The sequence below is a fragment of the Nerophis lumbriciformis genome, linkage group LG25 (assembly GCF_033978685.3).
Source record: "Nerophis lumbriciformis linkage group LG25, RoL_Nlum_v2.1, whole genome shotgun sequence".
In the NCBI taxonomy this organism is placed as follows: Eukaryota; Metazoa; Chordata; class Actinopteri; order Syngnathiformes; family Syngnathidae; genus Nerophis; species Nerophis lumbriciformis.
In genome coordinates, this window is record NC_084572.2 from 32,491,803 (window position 1) to 32,517,232 (window position 25,430).

The 25,430-nt window shown below is 39.3% G+C and overlaps 1 protein-coding gene across 2 annotated transcripts in view; it reads right to left on the reverse strand.

Annotated features, from left to right (window-relative positions):
• Nucleotides 1-25,430, reverse strand: part of tab1 (TGF-beta activated kinase 1/MAP3K7 binding protein 1) — a 33,495-nt gene that overhangs the window by 1,018 nt on the left and 7,047 nt on the right. For both annotated transcript variants that reach the window (XM_061984229.1, XM_061984228.1), the window contains exons 4-10: nucleotides 25,164-25,259; nucleotides 20,816-20,918; nucleotides 16,642-16,758; nucleotides 12,824-12,935; nucleotides 7,719-7,863; nucleotides 7,356-7,569; nucleotides 4,260-4,413 (exon numbers count right to left, since the gene is read on the reverse strand). In XM_061984229.1, coding sequence (XP_061840213.1) covers nucleotides 4,260-4,413; nucleotides 7,356-7,569; nucleotides 7,719-7,863; nucleotides 12,824-12,935; nucleotides 16,642-16,758; nucleotides 20,816-20,918; nucleotides 25,164-25,259 — 941 coding nt within the window. The remainder of the gene's footprint in view (nucleotides 1-4,259; nucleotides 4,414-7,355; nucleotides 7,570-7,718; nucleotides 7,864-12,823; nucleotides 12,936-16,641; nucleotides 16,759-20,815; nucleotides 20,919-25,163; nucleotides 25,260-25,430) is intronic.

Consider the following 25,430-nt stretch of genomic DNA (forward strand, 5'->3'; position numbering starts at 1 on the left):
TAACCAGGACAATTAACCTAAATTCCGGACTATAAGCCGCTACTTTTTTCCTACAATCATTCATTTATGTATTTTTCTTCACTGGTGGCCATAATGGCACCAGGGTGGCCTACTTAGTGGCCTAGTGGATAGAGTGTCCGCCCTGAGACCGGTATGTTGTGAGTTCATACCCCATACCAAAAACTACAAAAAAGGGACCCATTACCTCCCTGGAAGCATCACTCAGAATCAAGGGTTGGAATTGGGGGTTAAATCACCAAAATGATTCCCGGGCGCAACACCGCTGCTGCCCACTGCTCCCCTCACCTCCCAGGGGGTGAACAAGGTGATGGGTCAAATGCAGAGGACACATTTCACCACACCTAGTGTGTGTGTGACAATCATTGGTACTTTAACTTTAACTTAACTTAATACAAATAATTGTATTTAAAAAAAAACAAGCAAAAACACAGAGAGGGTGTTTAATTGGCGACATCGCTTGGATGAGTTTGCTCACCGCAGGTGCATTTACCAGCCTTTTTTATTGTCATTTTTTTTGTATCTCTAGTTATCATTACGTATATGTATTGTTGATAATAGAGGTAAATTATTGGTATTGTTCATTATCAATAGCGCTATTTCTATTGGTATTTGTATTGCTCCATTTGTAGTGTAATAATGCTCATTGTCATTTCTGTATTATTATTTATTTCGCAAACTGCTTCTTTGCTATCACTTTTACCATCATATTTGTACATATCCTATTTGCTGATGTTGCTCTATTGTTGTTGTTTTTGTTTCTCTGTCTAATCCCCCTCTTGTCCCCACAATTTCCCCCCTCTGTCTTCCTTTTTTTTCTCTTTCTATCACCTCCTGCTCCAGCCCGGCTGCACCAAATGATAATATAAATACATTTAATAAAGTCAAAGACAAATAAGGCAAAGTAAATCTGAACAGCTGATATGGGCATCTACATCAACTATATCAGTGGTCCCCAACCACCGGGTTGCAGCCCGGTACCGGTCCGTGGACCGATTGGTACCGGACCGCGGACAAGAAATTATAAAAAATAAAAAATAAAAAATAAATAATAAAAAAAATTATACATTATATATCAATATAGATCAATACAGTCTGCAGGGATACAGTCCGTAAGCACACATGATTGTATTTCTTTATGACAAAAAAAGGAACAAAAAAACAAACAAACAAAAAAATCCATAACCCCCCCGACCCCCGGTCCGTGGGACAAATTTTCAAGCGTTGACCGGTCCGCAGCTACAAAAAGGTTGGGGACCACTGAACTATACGATTCGCCTGAGAAGCTGGACAGGACAAAAAATAAAAAAAATAAAAAAAATATATATGTAACAAGCTGGACAGCAGTTTTCATAATTAGCAAATGTTTAAATGTTGCAATAAAAAATTTGATTTTATTATCAAAAACAGTTAATATTTATTAATGCACACAAAAGCATCAACAATTGGTATCGATTCACCGGTATCGTATCAGTACAAATGTGAACGGTACAAGGCTCTAATTGTTACTTTTTGTTGGACCTTTGAGATTCCACTCGATTTATGTTATTCAGTCCTAGTAGACATGATAAATGCTTGTCAACACGCTAATGTCTGTGCTGTAGCCACAGATGAAGATTTATGTTTATGCATTTATGTTTCCAAATGTATCATCTGACTGACTGCCAGTAGACCTCGCTTGCCCCGGCTGAGTTGGTAACCCATTTTCTTTGTTGATGGCAAAATCTTCAAAATAAGACACTTTTTGTCATTTGTTGGTGAGAAAGACCTTGGTTTTCTCTGCTGGGTGGAAGTGTTCATCACGTGTAGGTCTGATGAAAAGCTGAGCAGTTAAATGCTTTGCCAGCTGGCCCTGATTCTCTCTGTGGTGTCAAGGCCGTGACGAAGACAAAGAGGAAGAGGAAACATAAATAATCAAAGCGGCGGAGGAACAGCGGGGAGTCAAACGACGAGAAACAAAATAAATATTGAAAAAAAGGAGGAGATGGACGAGGTGATTTACATCTACTGTGAATTCCGGGCTGTAAGCCGCTACTTTTTTCCTACGCTTTGGACACTGCGGCTTATAAAACGGCGCAGCTAATTCATGGATTTTTCTTCGCTGGCGGCCGTACTGCAAATAGATAAAAAAAAAACAATCAGACATTAAATAGGTGTGTTATTGTTTGTGGTATGGTGCCATCTTTTGGACGAGTTCGCTCACTGTAGGTGCTGCTGGCTCTTCTGTTTAGACTGAGCTTTCAACCGGGAGTACAAGTGCCGTTCTATCTGCTAGTCGTTCATAGCGTTTCTGTTCGAAAGTATCCTTCATTCATCACTCCAAGTAGGGCTGGGCGATATATCGAATATACTCGATATATCGCGGGTTTGTCTCTGTGCAATATAGAAAATGACTATATCGTGATATTCGAGTATACATTCTCATGCAGTTGCTTTAAGCTGCGGGCATTACACTACAGGATTGTATCACTCTTTGTTGTCTCTGCTTCTCACAGAGACATAAAACAAGCGCACCTTCTTACATACGTCACATACGTATACGCCCTCGCGGAGCAGAGATGGGTAACGTGAGCTGTGGTGCGAGTGGTAATACGAGAGAAAGAAGGTGCGAATCTGGTAACAAATGAAGGAATAATTAATTCCCAAGAAAAACAGCAGGGGGTCCATCGTCTGGCGGTGGTTTGGCTTCAAGCGGGAATATGTCGAACAGACAACCGTAATTTGTCAAGTGTGGGGCAAAAGCGTTGCTACAAAAAGTAGCATTACTGCTAATATGTAGCATCATTTGAAGTCACCTGCGAGAGAATGAAGAGTGCTTGAAACTCCGCATGTCAATATTTCTGTTCGGTGCCACACCCACAAAATGCCGGGGCAACCATTTCCACATCAACGCCGTATGAAAAAAGTAGTCAACAACAGAAGGAGATAACGTCCGCAGGGACCTACCACATAGCGAAGGACATTCACTATTTGATTTCCTATTATGCAGCTCATTTTTATTTGACACTTATTGAAATATCTTGTGTGACATCATGCACAAAAGTGCACTTTATTTGTTTTAAACTATTGTAGTGGCGTTCTGTACAAAAAGTGCACTTTAATTTAGTGTTGTTTTGATATGTCATCTTAGTGACATCATGCACAAAAGTGCACTAATAGCTTGTTTTAAAATGTCTCTATGAGAATCTTGCACTTTCTGTTTTGAAATGACATGAATGTTTGTGCCACTGTTTAATAAATACACTTTTGCTAAATTGACTTAGTTGTGATTTCCCTCTCTGCATGAAAGTTTAAAATGAGCATATATTAATGCAGTATGAAGAAGAATGTTTTAATGTAGACACATAAAATCATCATACTGCCGTGATTATATGCATCAAGTGTTCATTCAAGGCTAAGGCAAAATATCGAGATGTATATCGTGTATCGTGACATGGCCTAAAAATATTGACATATTAAAAAAAGGCCATATCGCCCAGCCCTAACTCTGGGCAACGTTTGTAAGTTTTACAATACAACTAAAACAATTCTAGCTGACTAAACCATCCCAATATGTTTTCATGCATATTTGTACGTGCTCTAGTAACGTCACGAAGCAAACGTTATTAGCATGAACTAATATGCTAATACGTTTACGAGTGTCTGTGTTAGTTTTACTAACTTTTCTGTATTGTTTAAATTTCATAAGTTCACCAAAATGTCACCGTGGAGTTATTTAGTCTGTTTAGCTGATTGGAGAGCTAGCTTCCGCAGCTAATGGGTCCATGACGATGACTTCTATTTTGTTTCATCATCCGTTTTACTGCCGTCTTACAGGCACCGTTTGGAAACAAGTAAGGTATGTAAATAAACCTTCACAAAATTTTCTGTGTACTATAAATAACATTTCACAACGTATATATCTGCGGCTTATAGTCTGGTGTGACTAATATATGGAAAATACCCTCCAAGGTTTCTCATTGTCCCATTGGGTTGAGTTTTTCCTTGCCCTGATGTGGGATCTGAGCCGAGGATGTCGTTGTGGCTTGTGCAGCCCTTTGAGACACTCGTGATTTAGGGCTATATAAGTAAACATTGATTGATTGATTGATTGATTGAAATATAGTCCGGAAAATATGCTACTTTATCTAGATTACACAGGAAGTGAGTTGCAGGGGGCGGAGCAATGACGTTAGTCCAGTTAAAAGAGCAACAATGGAAGCAGGAACAATAGAGCAAGCAGGAGGAGGAAGTCAAATTACCCTGGTGTGGGGGTGCCCTCCTCCACGGTGGAGGCCGTGTTGGTCCCGTTGGTTAGAGTGCTCTGGGATGGCATGACCAGAGAGAGGGTGACGCTGGTCTTACTGGTGCTCTGGCTGTTGGAGTATGGCACCGACACCGGGTAGATGCGGCCGCCTGACAACAGAACATCAACATGGTCACGGAACGTGCTTTGAAAGGAGAAAGGATACTTTTATTGGCGGGAAAATATCCACACATGAAGAAAGGTGCGGCCTCAGCATGAAACCGGGAATCAGAAATAAAGTTTCTTTTGCTTCTGGCTGTGCTGTTATTTCAGCTCCGTGTGGTATTGGGAGTCCGCTGGGGGAAAAAAAGCTTTGATTTCTTCTCTGCCGGGCGGCTCACTCAGAGACGTCAGTGCATCTGGTTTTATTTTTATTAGCGCGCTAATGTTGTTTTCAGACCGGGGCTTCTCTTGGAATCGGACCTGAGCGGCCCTGAGAGCTCTATAAAGTCCACATTGCAGCTGATATGCTATCAGAAGGCGTAAGTAAGGTTGAATTTATTAGGGCGGGGAATAACAAGAGTATAATATATCAGTGTAATAATACAGGGATTGGGTGATCATCCATACATCGGTAGACCACTATTTACACCATGTTTGACACCTAAGACTGTAGCCAACTGTATTGATTGATTGATTGAGACTTTTATTAGTAGATTGCACAGTGAAGTACATATTCCGTACAATTGACCACTAAATGGTAACACCTGAATACGTTTTTCAACTTGTTTAAGTTGGGGTCCACGTTAATCAATTCATGGTATAAATATATATATATATATATTAGGGATGTCTTGATCCGATATTTGGATCGGATCGGCCGCCGATATTTGCAAAAAATTGCGTATCGGCAAGGCATGGGAAAATGCAGATCCAGATCCAGTTAAAAAAAACAAACTCCGCTCCGTGTTTTCCAATGCACCTATTTAAATAATACATTCCACTTTTCTGCTGCTCCCTAATTTCCGTTCCGCATTTTCCAGCACACCTTCAACACATCCACAGGTCTGTGGATTCTCACGCAGTTGCTTTTAGCTGCTGGCATTACACGACAGGCTCTTCTCACTCTTTTCTGTGTCTGTGCTTCTCACAGACAGCAAGCGCACCTTCTTACACACGTCACATACTGTCACGTCATACGTCACATACTGTCAAGTCATACGTCACATACTGTCACGTCATACGTCACATACGTATACGTCCTCCCCGAGCAGAGAGGTAGCAGCATGGCTAACGTTAGCTGTGATGCTAGCGCAGCCGTGTGACCAACGTTCTCTCTAAGGTGTGCGCTTGTGCAATTGCGCACTGTTTAAACGTCCTCTGCGCATAGCAATTATATGCCACGCACAAAATCAAATAAAAAAAATAAGCGCATAACAATTTTCGACACACGGACACGACAGAGAAAACAGTTTTCGTCATCATTGTTCAAATATTATAACGTCTGTCGAGACGCTTATCTCCATTCGGTGCCACACGTCCACACCATCAAAATGCCGAGGCAAACATTTCCACATCAACACCGTCTGAAAAAATTAGTGATTTTTTAGTTGTGATTTCCTTCTCTGCGTGAAAGTTTAAAAGTAGCATATATTAATGCAGTATGAAGAAGAATGTTTTAATGTAGACATGCAAGCCTTGAAAGAAAATGTTGAAAATCAAGACTACATTTCCTGCAAATGGATGCATTTCTACCCTATATTTTAACTTTAGATTTATTCTCATATCAAACTCTTTTGGCTGTCTTTTTGACACTTACATCCGGCGCCCCCCTCCACACCCTGGATTATAAATAATGTAAATAATTCAATGTGATTATCTTGTGTGATGACTGTATTATGATGATAGTATATATCTGATAGTATATATCTGTATCATGAATCAATTTAAGTGGACCCCGACTTAAACAAGTTGAAAAACGTATTCGGGTGTTACCATTTAGTGGTCAATTGTACGGAATATGTACTTCACTGTGCAACCTACTAATAAAAGTCTCAATCAATCAATCAAAACACATAGAATCATCATACTGCTGTGATTATATGCATCAAGTGTTCATTCAAGGCTAAGGCCAAATATCGAGATATATATCGTGTATCGCAATATGGCCTTAAAATATCGCAATATTAAAAAAAGGCCATATCGCCCAGCCCTTGTTTCAATGATGTCATTTCTGTTTGTCATGTATAATTTTGTCTATTTTGTGTTTATCCTTGAATAAACAGGTCAGTTTCTTGTTACCAACCATTGTGTATTATTCAAACTCCCCTAATTCAGCTGGCTAGTTGTTATCAAGAGTACTAAAACCCTTTTCAACATGATTCTGACAACTAAGTAGGCTAAATAACTTTAAACTTTAATACATGCTCGGATAGGCCATTATCAATCAGTATCGGTATCGGTCAGTATCGGTATCGGATCGGAAGTGCAAAAACAATATCGGTATCGGATCGGAAGTGCAAAAACCTGGATCGGGACATCCCTAATATATATATATATCTATATACATATATATATATATACTTATCAGCATAATACAGTCATCACACAAGTTAATCATCAGAGTATATACATTGAATTGTTTACAATCCGGGGGGTGGGATGTGGAGGGGGTTGGGGCGGGGGATTAGGTTAGGTGGATATCAGCACTTCAGTCATCAACAATTATATCATCTGAGAAATGGACATTGAAACAGTGTAAGTCTGACTTGGTAGGATATGTACAGCGAGCGGTGAACATAGTGAGTTCAGCGCTTTGAGTCACTAGAGAAAAGCGCTATATAAATATAATTCACACTTCACTTCAAATCAATTCTGAATCGAATCATCAAACCAGGGATCGCAATCGGATTGAATTGGATCGAATCGTGAGATGGCCAAATATTCCCACCCCTAATGTACACTTTATCAAAGTCACTTTTGTCGGACTCTTTCTTACCTCCAGCTGTCCACAAACGTTTTCACTTCCATTACGATACTGATATTGAAGCCTTGAGTTTTGGCTGATACTGATATTAACCCTGATTCATCTCACCCAGAGACCAGTCCTCACCTTGTGTCGGTGTGAGCGCGGCGTCCGCTAGCGGGTAGTTGAGCGTGCGGATCAGCAGGGTCATGTCTTCGTGGCAGGAGCACAACGCCGCCCTCTGGCGGCCAGACATGTAGACGTCGTGGTGAAGGCGCTTGACCCGGTCCACCACCGACTGGGCCACCGCTTCCAGGCTGGTCTGCTGGGCCAACTCCGCTGCTACCATGGCAACGATTTCCTGCGGCGGACCAGAGAGCAGGGGTGGAGTCAGACGAGGTCCGACGGCGAGACAAGAGAGCTGGGAATATCAGACTCAAGTGGGGAACAGAGAGGAGCTGGATAGAAAATTAGGAAGAAACAACAGGACACAAGGCGGAGTCTCGCTACCTTATTGACGTGTTCAGGGCCGTGCGCCGACTCCAGGGCGTCGATGAGTCCTTCTGACATCAGCAACAAAAAACCCATCACGTTGTCCAACGACTGGCTGCCGTGAATCTCTGGCTCGGTGATGATCGGCTTTGTCTTGGCCGCGCTGATTGCAAACACATAAATGTACCATTGATTGTATCATTTATACAAAGAGCGATGGCTTCTCAAAAGACTTGTCATTGTTTGTCCATTCGACAGTAAAAGTCATTTATGGAGTTTTTTCGTTAACACTAAACTCTAGAGATGTCCAATAATATCGGACTGCTGATATTATCGGCCGATAAATGCTTTAAATGTAATATCGGAAATTATCGGTATCGGTTTCATAAAGTAAAATGTATGACTTTTTAAAACGCCTCTGTGTACACGGACGTAGGGAGAAGTACAGAGCGCCAATAAACCTTAATGGCACTGCCTTTGCGTGCTGGCCCAGTCACATAATATCTACAGCTTTTCACACACACAAGTGAATGCAAGGCATAATTGGTCAACAGCCATACAGGTCACACTGAGGGTGGCCGCATAAACAACTTTAACACTGTTACAAATATGCGCCACACTGTGAACCCACACCAAACAAGAATGACAAACACATTTCGGGAGAACATCCGCACTATAACATAACATAAACACAACAGAACAAATACCCAGAAGCCCTTGCAGCACTAACTCTTCCAGGACACTACAATATACACCCCATGCTACCCCCCCCCCCCAACCTCCTCATGCTCTCTCAAGGAGAACATGTCCCAAATTCCAAGCTGCTGTTTTGAGGCATGTTAAAAAAAATAATGCACTTTGTGACTTCAATAATAAATATGGCAGTGCCGTGTTGGCATTTTTTTTCCATAACTTGAGTTGATTTATTTTGGAAAACCTTGTTACATTGTTTAATGCATCCAGCGGGGCATCACAACAAAATTAGGCATAATAATGTGTTAATTCCACGACTGTATAAATCGGCATCGGTTGATATCGGTATCGGTAATTAAGAGTTGGACAATATCGGCAAAAAAGCCATTATCGGACATCTCTACCAAACTTCTTTTTTTGCCCCTGAAACAATGTGAGAAACACAGTTTGACCCTAGTGTGGATTCCACTACACGGCAAATAAACAATACCAATCTTTACCAATAATCACATTATCAAGAGCTTTTCTTGATAATGTGTTGTTAAGATATATTCCTTCATAGGGATCTAACAATAAACGGTACAAATGTTAACTGCTATATATATATATGTATATATATATATATATATATATATATATATATATATATATATATATACATACCTGCCAACTTTTGAAATCAGAAAAACCTAGTAGCCAGGGTCTAGGGGCCGCAGGCCCCGGTAGGTCCAGGACAAAGTCCTGGTGGGGGGTTCAGGGGGGCCTTCGCCCCCCGACGCAAAATGATTATTAGCATTCAGACAGGTTAAAATGTTGCTAAAACCATCACTTTTCTATCAGTCACAGTGACTTTTCAAAACAAAAATATTACAGCAAAAATCATATGGGTTGATTGACATGTTTATTCTGTAAGCTAACTTCAATAGTTTGAAATTATTTTGACAGTTAATGCCAGTTATCATGTCAACCTTTCACAAGACTTCAATTTGTTAATTGAAAGTATAAACAGTATAAACACTTTTTACAGTAAACAAATGGTAAAACAGTACTAAACAATTCCATTAAAAAAAAAATTGGTGTCATTATTAACTTTCTGTCCAAGCTTGTATAATCTACTGCCTTGTTCAATTGTAAAAAATATTCTGTGCCGAAAATTTACATTTCTATCACAATTATCATACTGTAAACATGGTAAGCTAACTTCATTAAAATAATAGTCCTGTCAATAGCATGGAATTACAATTCAAATGTAGTTTTTTTGTAAGCCTTTCAAAAGAATTCAAAATATGAAAAATTAATGAAAATTAATTCAAGCCATCAGACACTTGAAAAGTGGCACATCACATCTCTAATGTAATCATTTTAACTTTTCAACAGAAATAGCACTGCAAAAAAATTAAGGACATACTTCTGTATTTTGGTAGTTATGCTGTCAACATTTAACAAGATTTCTTCAACTTGGACTTGAAAGCATAAATAGTATAAACACTTTTAACAGTATAACAGTACTAAACAATTCCAATAGATAACATTGGTGTCATTACCTTTTTGTGGCTAAAATCCAAATTGTATCGCTAGCAACGGCATTAGACTTGTGTTTTTTTTGTCCCAACGTGGTCTTTTACATCGCTAATTCCTCCGTGTCCGATCGAAAAATCTGGTCTGCACAAGGTGCAATTCGCGTAGTTTTCACCCTTTTTGGAACGGATAATTATTCCCGGATAGGCTTTTGAATATTCTTCACGGAATGACTACAGTTTTCTTTTCGGTTTAAGACTCGCTTGCGATTTTTCTCCGGCTGATTCCATGATCGTTCGCTCGTTTGGAAACAATGGCAACTGGTACCTCGTGCATGGCAGCGGTGCTATAAATAGCCTCGCGCATGGCATTCGGAATGGCTCGATAGGAAGTTACGGGAAGCAGTGTCGATTGTCATTGTTGTTACGCGATTTCGTGAATAAAACTTTAAAAAAAAAAAAAATTTTTAATTAATGAAAAACCGTATTTTTTATCACTGCAACCGTAACCCGGAATAGGTTGATGAAAACCGTACTAATCACGGGAAAACCGGAGTAGTTGGCAGGTATGTATATACATATATATATATATATATATATATATATATATATATATATATATAAACTAGTATTACCGTTTTTAATGAAAATTATGGAAACTGCATTTTAATAAGCTCATGGACTGATTGGCGCCAACTTGCTGGCTGAAAACAATACCAATTGTTGTTGGTATCCTTAAAGAGGAACAACATTAACATTGTTCCCCTTTGAGGAACGACATTCCCCAATATAGACTTACATAAATACATTGAGAGCCCACATAAGGGCAAGGAAAAACTCACAACCCAGTGGGATGTCAATATGAATGACTATGAGAAACCTTGGAGAGGACCGCAGATGTGGGTGACCCCCCCCCCTCTAGGGGAGACCGGATGCAATGGACGTCGAGTGAGTCTAGCATAATATTGTGAAAGTCCAGTCCATAGTGGATCTAACATAATAGTGAGAGTTCAAGGACCACTGAACAGTGTAGAACACCACAAGACCTACCAGAAATAGTGAATGATGATAAAATACTTTATTTGTTATGCACTTGTCATTGAAATAAATCCTAACGTGCTACAGTACAATCCGATATTTAAAACAATCAAAGCTCAGCCATGAAAACTAAGACGAAAACGCTGTCAGGGAAGAAACACAAAACACGCAAAATAGTGGCTTCACTAACGGTGCATATTTTTAATTTAGTTATTTAAAAAAAATAACTTAAAAGATGTCAATGTGTGTAAGTACTTTTTGAGCGTATTCAACAATACCACCATGATTAAGGATGGATACTGTTCACATTTGAACCGATACGATAGCCATTAATAGATACCAGTACTAAACGGTACCATTTTTCGGTACTTTTGTACGTTAATAAAGATTGTTTTCGATAATAAAATCCCATTTTTATTGCAAAATTTAAAAAATTTGCTAACTATTATAACTGTTATCCAGTTGTTTTTTTTGAATTGTTAACATGTTCTAATTTGCAAGTTTGACATTAAGTTGCATGTCCAAGACAATAGATGGCAGTAATAGAGACTTAGACTTAGACAAACTTTAATGATCCACAAGGGAAATTGTTCCACACAGTAGCTCAGTTACAATGATGGAAAGTGTAAGGATGGAAAGGACAATTTAGGTATAAATAGACTAAATATAGCGATATAAAATATAACATATATACGTAATATTTACATAATATATGTACAGTATATAATATATACCGTATTTTTCAGACTATAAGTCACAGTTTTTTTCATAGTTTGGCCAGGGGTGCGACTTATACTCAGGAGCGACTTATGTGTGAAATTATTAACACATTAGCGTAAAATATCAAATAATATTATTTAGCTCATTCATGTAAGACACTAGACGTATAAGATTTCATGGGATTTAGCGATTAAGAGTGACAGATTGTTTGGTAAACGTATAGCATGTTCTATATGTTATAGTTATTTGAATGACTCTTACCATAATATGTTACGTTAACATACCAGGCACGTTCTCAGTTGGTTATTTATGCCTCATATAACGTACACTTATTCAGCCTGTTTTTTACTATTCTTTATTTATTTAAAATTGCCTTTCAAATGTCTATTCTTGGTGTTGGGTTTTATCAAATAAATTTCCCCCCAAAAATGCGACTTATACTCCAGTGCGACTTACAGTATATATGTTTTTTTCCTTCTTTATGATGCATTTTCGGTCTGTGCAATTTATACTCCAGAGCGACTTATACTCCGAAAAATACGGTACTGATATATTATATTATGTCTATATCATATATACAATATATAATAATTACCATGTATAATATTACAGTACATGTGACAGCTGCAGCATAAAATAGAGAGTAAATCCAGCAGAAAATAAAAACAAAGAGAAGTAGCTAACATAGAAGTTGTCAGGTAATAGACAGATATCATCTATTGCTGTATGGCGAGTGATTATACAGCTGGATGGAGTGCGGAATGAAGGAGTTCTTGAATCGAACACTGTGGGAACGAAGCTGAAGGAGCCTGTTGGAGTATGAACTCCGCTGCATAATTTGTTTGTTTTTTGGCTGCGTCCTAAAAGTGTTTATACTTTAAGTATTGTCCTTATTACGCACCAGCTGTTTAATTGTAACGCGCATCTTAGTTGTAGTTTTTGTTAACACATTTGGAGGTGTTGAGATCACTATGTAAAATCGCAAAAGCTAACCAGCAGCATGTCAATAGCAACGCCAATGTATATTAGCATCAAGCAGTGTTGGATTTTACGTTAAAAAAAAAAGCACCGGATTCGCTACCAATCCCTAACTGCGATATGACATTTTCATTTTGCTACATATCCCCATTTTTACAGTGTTTGGTACTCGTTTACCTGAGCAAGTCGATGTCACTGTAGTTGATTTTCACCCTGTAGTCTCCGAGCCTTCTGGTGCTGCTCTGCCCGCTGATCTGGCCCGCCTGCCTCACACGAGCCGAATCCACACCTGGGAGGAAAGAGGCGCAAAAAATAAGAATAATAAAGAGGAATGATACATGAGTCGGCGAGGGAAATAACAAGGAGAGGAGAGGAGCTTGAGGGTGAGAAGTGGAGCTGTTAAGTAGGAGAAGGAGATGGTGGTGGATGACGGGACAGAGAGGGGTCACCTTTTGTGGGCTTAATGGAATGACTGCTGCTCCATTTAAATGCTTCCAAGATGGGCCAGAGCCACGCAAACATTGAATATAAAATAGCAGAGGAGGCGGCGAGAGGCCAGAGAGCTACATTGCTGCAGGCTGACATTCCACCAGGCATCACACCTAAAATAGTCAGCTGGCTTATGAATATGTGCTGGATGACACCTGACGTGAACCACCTGGGGTCTCCTTAGGGAATCAACGGAAAACTGACTAAAAAGACCAGAGAGAGCGTACCGTAACTCCTCTAATTATAGCCGCGGCGTTTAGTCACCTACCGATTTCAAAACTATAAAAATTTTTTTACTTTAATACTCAATTGGAGTGCATTAGAAAAGTGCAAAGGCAAACATGTAGGAACAAGTATATTGTGCAACACAGCAGCAACAGAAGCAATGTTGAATTGGGGTGTGGCCATGCAACCTTTGATCTGACACGATATCGGCAGGAATGATTCATACGGTTATTTTGAAGTGTGGAATGTTAGAAGAGGCTTAATCAAGTGAAAGGAGTCAAACACAGAACAATGTGAGGTATAAAAAAGATTAACCTACCGGTATTTATTAATAACAGTTTGGAATGGACTTATGCTGTCTTTAGGTTGAAATGTAGTGGAAATTGTTTTTGGCGACACATAGTGGCCACAATAATTCATTAGGTTAAATTCATGATGCATTAAGTTGAATGATGCGGACAGGTTTGTTACTGGATACTTTCTAATGCCTTGGAAACTTTGTATGTGTAAGTTATATGCAACTGTAAATATTTGCTTATATCGACAAATTTCATGTTTTATAATATTGTTCAATGAATTATTACGTACGTCTAGCTTGTGTATGTATGTGTATATATATATATATATATATATATATATATATATATATATATATATATATATATATAATTATCGTGGTAAAGAAGATAATGTCATGGCTTTCTTGAGTTTCCAATAATTTCTACAACTCTTATTTTTTTGTGATAGAGTGATTGGAGCACATACTTGTTTGTCACAAAAAACATTCATGAAGTTTGGTTCTTTTATGAATTTATTATGGGTCTACTGAAAATGTGACCAAATCTACTGGGTCAAAAGTATACATACAGCAATGATAATATTTGCTTACATGTCCCTTGGCAAGTTTCGCTGCAATAAGGCGCTTTTGGTAGCCATCCACAAGCTTCTGCATGAATTTTGGAACATTCCTCTTGACAAAATTGTTGCAATTCAGCTAAATTTGTTGGTTTTCTGACATGGACTTGTTTCTTCAGCATTGTCCACACGTTAAAGTCAGGACTTTGGGAAGGCCATTCTAAAACCTTAATTCTAGCCTGATTTAGCCATTCCTTTACCACTTTTGACGTGTGTTTGGGGTCATTGTCCTGTTGGAACACCCAACTGCGCCCAAGACCCAACCTCTGGGCTGATGATTTTAGGTTGCCCTGAAGAATTTGGAGGTAATCCTCCTTTTTCATTGTCCCATTTACTCTCTGTAAAGCACCAGTTCCAATGGCAGCAAAACAGGCCCAGAGTATAATACTACCACTACCATGCTTCTATCACATGGACAAAGATAAGACCTTCTGGAGAAAAGTTCTGTGGTCAGATGAAAAAAACTATTGAGCTGTTTTGCCACAATACCCAGCAATATATTTGGAGGAGAAAAGGTGATGCTTCTAATCCCAGGAACACCATTCCAACCGTCAAGCATGGTGGTGGTAGTATTGTGCTCTGAGCCTGTTTTGCTGCCAATGGAACTGGTGCTTTACAGAGAGTAAATGGGACAATGAAAAAGGAGGATTACCTCCAAATTCTTCAGGACAACCTAAAATCATCAGCCCGGAGGTTGGGTCTTGGGCGCAGTTGGGTGTTCCAACAGGACAATGACCCCAAACACATGTCAAAAGTGGTAAAGGAATGGCTAAATCAGGCTAGAATTAAGGTTTTAGAATGGCCTGACTTAAACGTGTGGACAATGCTGAAGAAACAAGTCTATATCAGAAAACCAACAAATTTAGCTGAACTGCACCAATTTTGTCAAAAGGAGTGGTCAAAAATTCAACCAGAAGCTTGAGGATTGCTACCAAAAGCACCTTATTGCAGTGAAACTTGCCAAGGTGCCTTGGCAAGTTTCACTGCAATAAGGCGCTGAAACCAAATATTAACATTGCTGTATGTATACTTTTGACCCAGCAGATTTGGTCACATTTTCAGTAGACCCATAATAAATTCATAAAAGAACCAAACTTCATGAATGAAGTATGTGCTCCAATCACTCTATCACAAAAAAATAAGAGTTGTAGAAATTATTGGAAACTCAAGACAGCCATAACATTATGTTCTTTATAAGTGTATGCAAACTTTCGACCACGACTGTATGTATATGTATACGTATGTGTGTGTGTGTTATAATGGATATATGTAATGGATAAATGATTAATATAATTGAATATTACGGCGTGGCGCAGTGGAAGAGTGGCCGTGCGCGACCCGAGGGTCCCTGGTTCAATCCCCACCTAGTACCAACCTCGTCATGTCCGTTGTATCCTGAGCAAGACACTTCACCCTTGCTCCTGATGGGTGCTGGTTAGCGCCTTGCATGGCAGCTCCCTCCATCAGTGTGTGAATGTGTGTGTGAATGGGTAAATGTGGAAGTAGTGTCAAAGCGCTTTGAGTACCTTGAAGGTAGAAAAGCGCTATACAAGTACAACCCATTTATTTATTTATCATTTATTTATTAAGAGTATGAGAAAGTTGGACTTCTACCTTGTTTACTTTCATGACCTTAGGGATTTCCCATCATGCTTTGTAATGCACTCAAATGGGTGTAAATCTGATTTTTTTTTTATGGTGCGTAGAGGTTTTTTTTAATTTTATTTTTTACAATATCCACAAATTGTTATATTGTGTTGTGTGATCATGTCTCTTGGCATTTTGTATTGGTTCGATTTTTAAAAATTTTTTTGCACCATGACTATGGAAGGTTGTTTGCTTTGGGTCAAAAAAGTAAATATAGTGCTTTGTATCAATCGAAGTATGAGGAGTGGTATTTTATTTTTGGTCTAGATGCATAGCAATTCCCAGGTAACGCGAATTGCTACCATGCTGGTTAAAATGTGAGCGGTACTCATCCCTAGCGCTGAGTTGATCGTAAACAATAGTACGACTTTCAACAGCTGAGTGGCAACATTTTATAACTCATACAGAGCTAAAAACTGCGGGGAGGCTGACCACTCATTATTCTTCAAATGCTGCTCCTGTCATCTTGTTAAGTTTAATTTAGAACCTACATCAGGGGGTTTGCTCACAGCAACAGCTGATATTTAAAGACCCTAGCGTTTTTCCCCGTTTGTAAACCACACACCCGGTGACTATTTGAGACTCGGCAGCTAATTGAATAGAGGCGTTAATTAGAGGGTTCACGTTCTGAACATGTTAAATTGGGTGCACCAGATTAAACATATAGGAGCATGGTAAGCATGTGTTTTCCTGGTTGAAATAGTTCAATGAAATCTCACCCAGTGCAGTCAGTCTCTGCAGCTCGTCCTCATTTTCAGTGTTATGTGGTCGCCCCAGCTGGAAGAACTGATTCTGTCCATCGGTGCTGGTCTTGCACAGCAGTGCCCTGTTGGTCCCTGTGTTTATAAAGAATACAATCAAAAAATACCCATGTTTTTTTTATTTCTACGACACAAACAAAGAAGAGGGACTCCATTGAGAGCGACTTTGAGCGGACGGTTTTTCACGGGAAACATTTCCGGCCTTGTTATTGCACTAGTGAGCCACGGATGAGGAGATGCTGCTCCGTTATTGATTGAAGTAAAGTCTGAATGTCATTAAAACAGTTAGCTCCATCTTTTGACACTTCTTCCACCCCCGTCCTTGCACGCTACACCGCTACAACAAAGATGATGGAGAAGAGACGCTGCCGAAGGAGAGCCACGTAAATAAGATCGCCCACAAAACGGCGCATCCTGAAGCGACTGTTAGAAAGCGGCTTGAAGATGATCTGTAAAACATCATCCATGCAACATTTTGACCAAAGAACCACCAATACATTTTATGTAGACCACAAGTACCGCATTTTTCGGAGTATAAGTTGCTCCGGAGTATAAGTCGCGCCAATGCATAATAAAGAAGGACAAAAACATATATACCGTATTTTTCGGACTACCGTATTTTCCGCACCATAAGCCGCCCTGGGTTATAAGCCGCGCCTTCAATGAACGGCATATTTCAAAACTTTGTCCACCTATAAGCCGCCCCGTGTTATAAGCCGCATCTAACTGCGCTAAAGGGAATGTCAAAAAAACAGTCAGATAGGTCAGTCAAACTTTAATAATATATTAAAAACCAGCGTTCTAACAACTCTGTTCACTCCCAAAATGTACGGTAATGTGCAAATGTGCAATCACAAACATAGTAAAATTCAAAATAGTGCAGAGCAATAGCAATGTCACAACACACAAAATAAACATAACGCTCACTTTCTGAAGTTATTCTTCATTCATAAATCCCTCGAATTATTCTCCTTCGGTGTCCGAATTAAAAAGTTGGGCGAATACGGGATCCAAAATGGCCGGCTCCGTCTCGTCGAAGTCATCAGAGTCAATGTTGCTATTGTTGTCCAGCAGTTCCGTGAATCCTGCCTTCCAGAAAGTTCGGACCACAGTTGAGACCGATATATCCGCCCAGGCATTTACAATCCACTGGCAGATGTTGGCGTATGTCGTCCGGCGCTGTCTCCCTGTCTTAGTGGCGCAGGTCATCTTGTTGCTTCAATTCTCTTGCTGCTGCTCTATTTCCGTGTTCTACTGCGTGACTTATTGCCTTGAGTTTGAATTCTGCGTTGTACGCGTGTCTCTTAATAGGAGCCATTTTGTGGTCTTTACAGATGTAAACACACAAATGAAATGAAACGTAATATCCGCGCGCTTCTTCTTCTACGGGGGCGGGTGGTTGCTTACAGTAGAAGAAGAAGCGCTTCCTCTTCTATGGGGGCGGGTGCTTACCTTGGCGGTTGCTTACCGTAGAAGAAGAAGCGCTTCCTCTTCTACGGGGAAAAAAGATGGCGGCTGTTTACCGTAGTTGCGAGACCTAAACTTTATGAAAATGAATCTTAATATTAATCCATATATAAAGCGCACCGGGTTATAAGCCGCACTGTCAGCTTTTGAGTAAATTTGTGGTTTTTAGGTGCGGCTAATAGTGCGGAAAATACGGTATAAGTCGCAGTTTTTTTCATAGTTTGGCCGGGCTCCAGTGCAACTTATATATGTTCTTTTCCTTCTTTATTTGCATTTTTGGCAGGTGCGACTTATACTCCGGTGCGACTTACACTCTGAGAAATACAGTAAGTCGCATTTTTTGGGGAAATTTATTTGATAAAACCCAACACCAATAATAGATATTTGAAAGGCAATATAAAATAAATAAAGAATGGTGAACAACAGGCATAAATAACCAACTGAGAATGTGCCTGGTGTGTTAACGTAACATAACATATAGAACATGCTATACGTTTACCAAACAATCTGTCACTCATAATCGCTAAATCGGATGAAATCTTATACGTCTAGTCTCTTACGTGAATGAGCTAAATAATATCATTTGATATTTTACGGTAATGTGTTAATAATTTCACACATAAGTCGCTCCTGAGTATAAGTCGCACCCCCGGCCAAACTATGAAAAAAAACTGCGACTTATAGTCCAAAAAATAGGGTAGTGTTTTACATTTAGAAAAAAATAAAAATAGACATGACTCCTTTAATGCGCCCTATAATCCGGTGTGCCTTTTGTATGAAAATAGCCTTGACAAGACCCGCTCATTGGCAGTGCGCCTTATAATCCGGTGCACCCAATGTTCCGGAAAATACGGTATAATTGTCGGGGACACAATTTATTGTCGATATTTGTCGACTAATCGTTGCAGGCCGACACAACATACGCCTAAACTTGTTTTACAATACTTCATTTACACTAAAGCACAAACTATGGTTGAAGAATATGTACAAACGCCGTTTCCATATAAGTTGGGGAATTGTGTTAGATGTAAATATAAACGGAATACAATGATTTGCAAATCCTTTTCAACCCATATTCAATTGAATGCACTACAAAGACAACATATTTGATGTTCAAACTCATAAACTTTATTTTTTTTTTGCAAATGATAATTAACTTAAAATTTCATGGCTGCAACACGTGCCAAAGTAGTTGGGAAAGGGCATGTTCACCACTGTGTTACATCACCTTTTCTTTTAACAACACTCAATAAACGATTGGGAACTGAGGAAACTAATTGTTGAAGCTTTGAAAGTGGAATTCTTTCCCATTGTTGTTGTTATGTACAGCTTCAGTCGTTCAACAGTCCGGGGTCTCCGCTGTCGTATTTTACGCTTCATAATGCGCCACACATTTTCGATGGGAGACAGGTCTGGACTGCAGACGGGCCAGGAAAGTACCCGCACTCTTTTTTTACGAAGCCACGCTGTTGTAACACGTGCTGAATGTGGCTTGGCATTGTCTTGCTGAAATAAGCAGGGGCGTCCATGAAAAAGACGGCGCTTAGATGGCAGCATATGTTGTTCCAAAACCTGTTTGTACCTTTCAGCATTAATGGTGTCTTCACAGATGTGTAAGTTACCCATGCCTTGGGCACTAATGCACTCCCATATCATCACAGATGCTGGCTTTTGAACTTTGCGTCGATAACAGTCTGGATGGTTCGCTTCCCCTTTGGTCCGGATGACACGATGTCGAATATTTCCAAAAACAATTTGAAATGTGGACTCGTCAGACCACAGAACACTTTTCCACTTTGCATGAGTCCATCATAGATGATCTCGGGCCCAGAGAAGCCGGCGGCGTTTCTGGATGTTGTTGATAAATGGCTTTCGCTTTGCATAGTAGAGTTTTAACTTGCACTTACAGATGTAGCGACGAACTCTATTTAGTGACAGTGGTTTTCTGAAGTGTTCCTGAGCCCATGTGGTGATATCCTTTAGAGATTGATGTCGGTTTTTGATACAGTGCCGTCTGAGGGATCGAAGGTCACGGTCATTCAATGTTGGTTTCCGGCCATGCCGCTTACGTGGAGTGATTTCTCCAGATTCTCTGAACCTTTTGATGATATTACGGACCGTAGATGTTTGAAAGCCCTAAATTTCTTGCAATTGCACTTTGAGAAACGTTGTTCTTAAACTGTTTGACTATTTGCTCACGCAGTTGTGGACAAAGAGGTGTACCTCGCCCCATCCTTTCTTGTGAAAGACTGAGCATTTTTTGGGAAGCTGTTTTTATACCCAATCATGGCACCCACCCCTTCCCAATTAGCCTGCACACCTGTGGAATGTTCCTAATAAGAGTTTGATGAGCATTCCGCAACTTTATCAGTATTTTTTGCCACCTTTCCCAACTTCTTTGTCACCTGTTGCTGGCATCAAATTCTAAAGTTAATGATTATTTGCAAAAAAAAAAAGTTGATCAGTTTGAACATCAAATATGTTGTCTTTGTAGCATATTCAACTGAATATGGGTTGAAAAGGATTTGCAAATCATTGTATTCCGTTTATATTTACATCTAACACAATTTCCCAACTCATATGGAAACGGGGTTTGTATATAGACGTGTGTGTGTGTGTGTGTAAGTGTGTGCGTGTGTAAGTGTGTGCATGTGTGTGCTCGTACCAACATTGGCAATGTACAGCTTGTTGTTAAGGATGAGCGCCACGATGGCCGTCGCTCCTCCCGCCACCTCCTGCTCCAGCTCCTTCAGGCGCTCCTGCACTTTCTGTCAGGGCAGACAAGGAGGCGTTCAGGCACGGAAGATCAGCGATGGAAATGTAAAATGAGTGGGAAGGAAAGGGGAGGACGGGAGGAGGGAGACGAGGAAGGGAAGTGGTGGCGAGAGGGGGATGATAAAGGAGACTAATGATGGAAAAAGACGCGAGGAAAAAAAAAAAAATGGAGGGATATAAGAAATGATCACAGAGAGAAGAAAAAAAAGAGTGAAGTACAGTAAACATAAGAGCGTGTGTACTAGACAATGAGCATGCAGGGCGTGTAATGTGAAGCGATGCACTGATGATACTAATTAGAACGTTAACCATCTCATCGAGCAGCACATTAGTATGCACAGATGTGCACACGTGTGGTTACTATGGAAACTGGCCATTTAAGGCTCCATTTGTGCATATGTTTAATGGTGAGTGTGCACAATGTATATATACGGTGTAATGTATTGTGGATATTGCCTCATCGCTCACTCAACGCTCAAGTGAAGGATGCCGTGAAAAGATAAGGCCTGATAAGTCCGAAAGAGAATTATCTGCTCACAAATGCTCCCTGGTGGTTGTTGGAGGTAATACGTGTGTGCAATTGGGGTCACCCCTATACAATATCCTACCCTATTACCCTACTGTGCAGTATTACCCTTCGAGTGCAATACATCCGACACCGATTGTTATTTATTACTCCGGTACTCTTGCCTTGCTCTGTATATTGTACAGTATTTTGTATATTGTACAGGATTGCTTATTATTTTTATTGGATAGTAGTCTGTTTATTTCAATTCTTTTTTTTTCTTTCTCTATTACCTCTTGTGTAATTTATTTTTATCCCATATTTGTTCCCACTACCATACCTTAAATTGGAGTCCTTAATCTCGTTATATGCAAATATAATGACAAAGTCCATTCTATTCAAGACTATTCTCGCTCTTGGATTAAAAAGGTGTGACGGTGCATCCTGCTGCCCAAGCCCTGGTGTGCACGAGTGGTCAAGGAAGTAGGGATGGGCGATACGGCATAAAATATATAGTGCGATACATATTGTAGCCTCCTGCGATAATGGTATGGACCACTATATAATACTTGCTATATAAAAAGATAATAGTAACATTTCAAAACAGGTTACAAAGGCTCCTAATTTAGCTATGCAATAACATAGCACATCATTCTTCAAAACTATTAATAATCTACTTACTAATGTATTTGCTTCCGGTTATTTTCTGTTGTAACATGTCTATTGTCGGAGGCAGATATTTACATATATCCGAATTTAAGTGTTACTTCTTTTATTTCATAGTCATATTTGAAAACAGCTCGTGTTTTTCCATTTGTTCTCTTTCTGTTTGTCTGCAAGTAAACTGTGTGTGTTAACCTTGAAGCTTTGGAATGTAAGAAAGAGAGATAATGTGCATGTGTTTTGACTAGAGAGACTTAAGAGGGGAGAGGGTTTTGTCGGGAGGACAGACCATCTTAGCGGGGCGATTGAATGTTCTATGCTGGACTGGTCTAAATGTATATATATATATATGCAAAGCTTTGCAAATATATTACAAAATACCTATTCTGTCTCTGGTGGTTTTTCAACTCAGCTTTAAGTGTCGTAAAGAGCTTGGGAGCGACTTGTGACTTGAATTCCCTGGGAGGAACAACTGGTCCAAAACGCAACACTATCTACACGTCTGTTAAATTTAATAAGCTGTTGTTTGATACATTAGTTTTGGGCGATACTACAAAGATCACAATTATTTCCTTCTATTGGCTCTGATTTTAATTATTTGGTTTTGGGCCCTAAAGTCCTCCTATGTCCAGGGACCTATTTACTAAGTTTGTAAACCACTGTAATATTGACCATATAATGACACTTTACTTGATATCGGTACGATTGATATTTGTATCGAATTACCCACCAAGAACTCTAGATTAGCGGTTATCTTGGCTTATTGTATCCTCCTACGGTGTGTCGTGTCGCATGTTTCGATATTCCTGGTCCTCCGGTGATAATGGAACTTGTAAGAATCGTAATTTGTTGGCCACCGTGGAGGCGAGGACTGCCAACTTAGAAGTGGCTTAGCACTGTGGGTGGACGTTAGCCGCCAGCTCGCTCGCAAGGACGCGACATTGCATTGAGGAGGCGTTTGTTTGCCCGTGGCTGTCAAATTTGCAGACACAGCTAGAATGTGTCATCAACACGCGATATAACAATAGTAGTAAAAGTTCTATCACATTTATAGCATTCATATGGTATATATCGCACAACCTACAAAGACTATGAGACAATTTACCATTTGAAAATGTTTAGTTACTGTAAGCGTAGAAAACGTCTTACAATATTCAGTACAACAGTGATTCTTTGTTTGATGCAAAATGCAGTGTGTAGCTCACAGGCAAAATAAAGAGACATTTTTTGAAAGAAAAAACAGTTGTTCAGCTTAAGTCGCAAAAAACGTACCGAAAATTAACCTAAACTGTGGTCCAAAAAGCGATGTATGGACCGTACTGAGCTTACCTGTACTGTTGCATCACTATTATATACTGTATGTATGTAACATATGTAAGTATAATATATGTAACATATGTAAATACGTATATAACATATGTAAATATGTATGTAACATATGGAAGTCAATCAATCAATCAATCAATGTTTGTTTATATAGTACGAAATCACAAATGTCTCAAAGGGCTGCACAAGTCACAACGACATCCTCGGTTCAGAGGCCATATAGTATGCATGTATATAACATATGTAAGTATGCATGTATATAACATATGTAAGTATTAATATAACATAAGCAAGTATTTATGTAACATATGTAAGTATATATGTAACATTTGTATGTATGTATGTATATAACATATGTAAGTATTAATATAGTATTTATGTAACACATGTAAGTATGTATATAATATATGTAAGTATTTATGTAACATATGTAAGTAACATATGTCAGTATGTATGTAATACACGTAAGTATGTACATAAGATATGCAAATATATTATATGTAACATATGCGAATGCAGCTGAGATAGGCTCCAGCACCCACCGCGACCCCGAAAGGGACAAGCGGTAGAAAATGGATAGATATATAAGTATGTTTATGTAAGTATGTATATAAAAAAGTACTTATATGTAAGATATGTATGTAACATATGCAAGTACGTATATGAAACATGTATGTATACAACATATATAAGTATGTATACAACATATGTAAGTATATCTGTAACATTTGTAAGTATGTATGTATGTATATCATGTATGTAAGTATGTATACAACATATTTAAGTATTTATGTAGCATATGCAAGTATACATGTAACATATGTAAGTTTGTATATACCATATGTAAGTTTGTATATACCATATGTAAGGATGTATACAACGTACACAAGTATATATGTAAAAAGTTAAAGTACCAATGATTGTCACACACACACTAGGTGTGGCGAAATTATTCTCTGCATTTGACCCATCACCCTTGAGCACCCCCTTGGAGGTGAGGAGAGCAGTGAGCAACAGCGGTGCCCACGCCCGAGAATAATTTTTGGTGATTTAACCCGTAATTCCAACCCTTGATGCTGAATGCCAAGCAGGGAGGTAATGGGTCCCATTTTTATAGTCTTTGGTATGACTCGGCCGGGGTTATGGGGGGTATGTATACAACATATGTAAGTATGTATGTACGTCTGTATATAATGTATTTATTAGATCAGATTACAAGCTGGACGTAGTGAAATATGCACCAGAAAACGGAGATCAAGCAGCAGAAAGAATGGACGCTAGCGGCGCATACCAGAGGCGACACCGAGGGGGAAGATTTCATGGGATTTAGCGATCGGGAGTGACAGATTGTTTGGTAAACGTTTAGCATGTTCTATATGTTATAGTTATTTGAATGACTCTTACCATAATATGTTACGTTAACATACCAGGCACGTTCTCAGTTGGTTATTTATGCCTCATATAACGTACACTTATTCAGCCTGTTGTTCACTATTCTTTATCTATTTTAAATTGCCTTTCTAATGTCTATTCTTGGTGTTGGATTTTATCAAATAAATTTCCCCCAAAACTGCGACTTATACTCCAGTGCGACTTATATATGTTTTTTTTCTTCTTTATTGTGTATTTTCGGCCGGTGCGACTTATAGTCCGAAAAATACGGTATATATGTAAGTATGTATATAACAGAATGTAAGTAAATATGTAACATAAGTGTGTATTTAACAAATATATAAGTACATGCCTCACTGTGTGGAAGCATGTAGCTGGACAGGTTAGCTTTCTCCGCCAGAGCTTCATCGATGCTGTGCAGGTAGCTCTTCTCCACCACCTCAAAGGCCTACACACACCCACACACCCACACACACACACACAAAGGTACAACACATGACTTTAGATTAAGTATTCAAAATACCATAAATGCTAAATTGATTTGACTATAGAATTGAAGGAAATGTAGTTTTTGGAACAGAAGAGGGGTCTGTGACCCAAAAGGGTTCTTCAGGGGGAC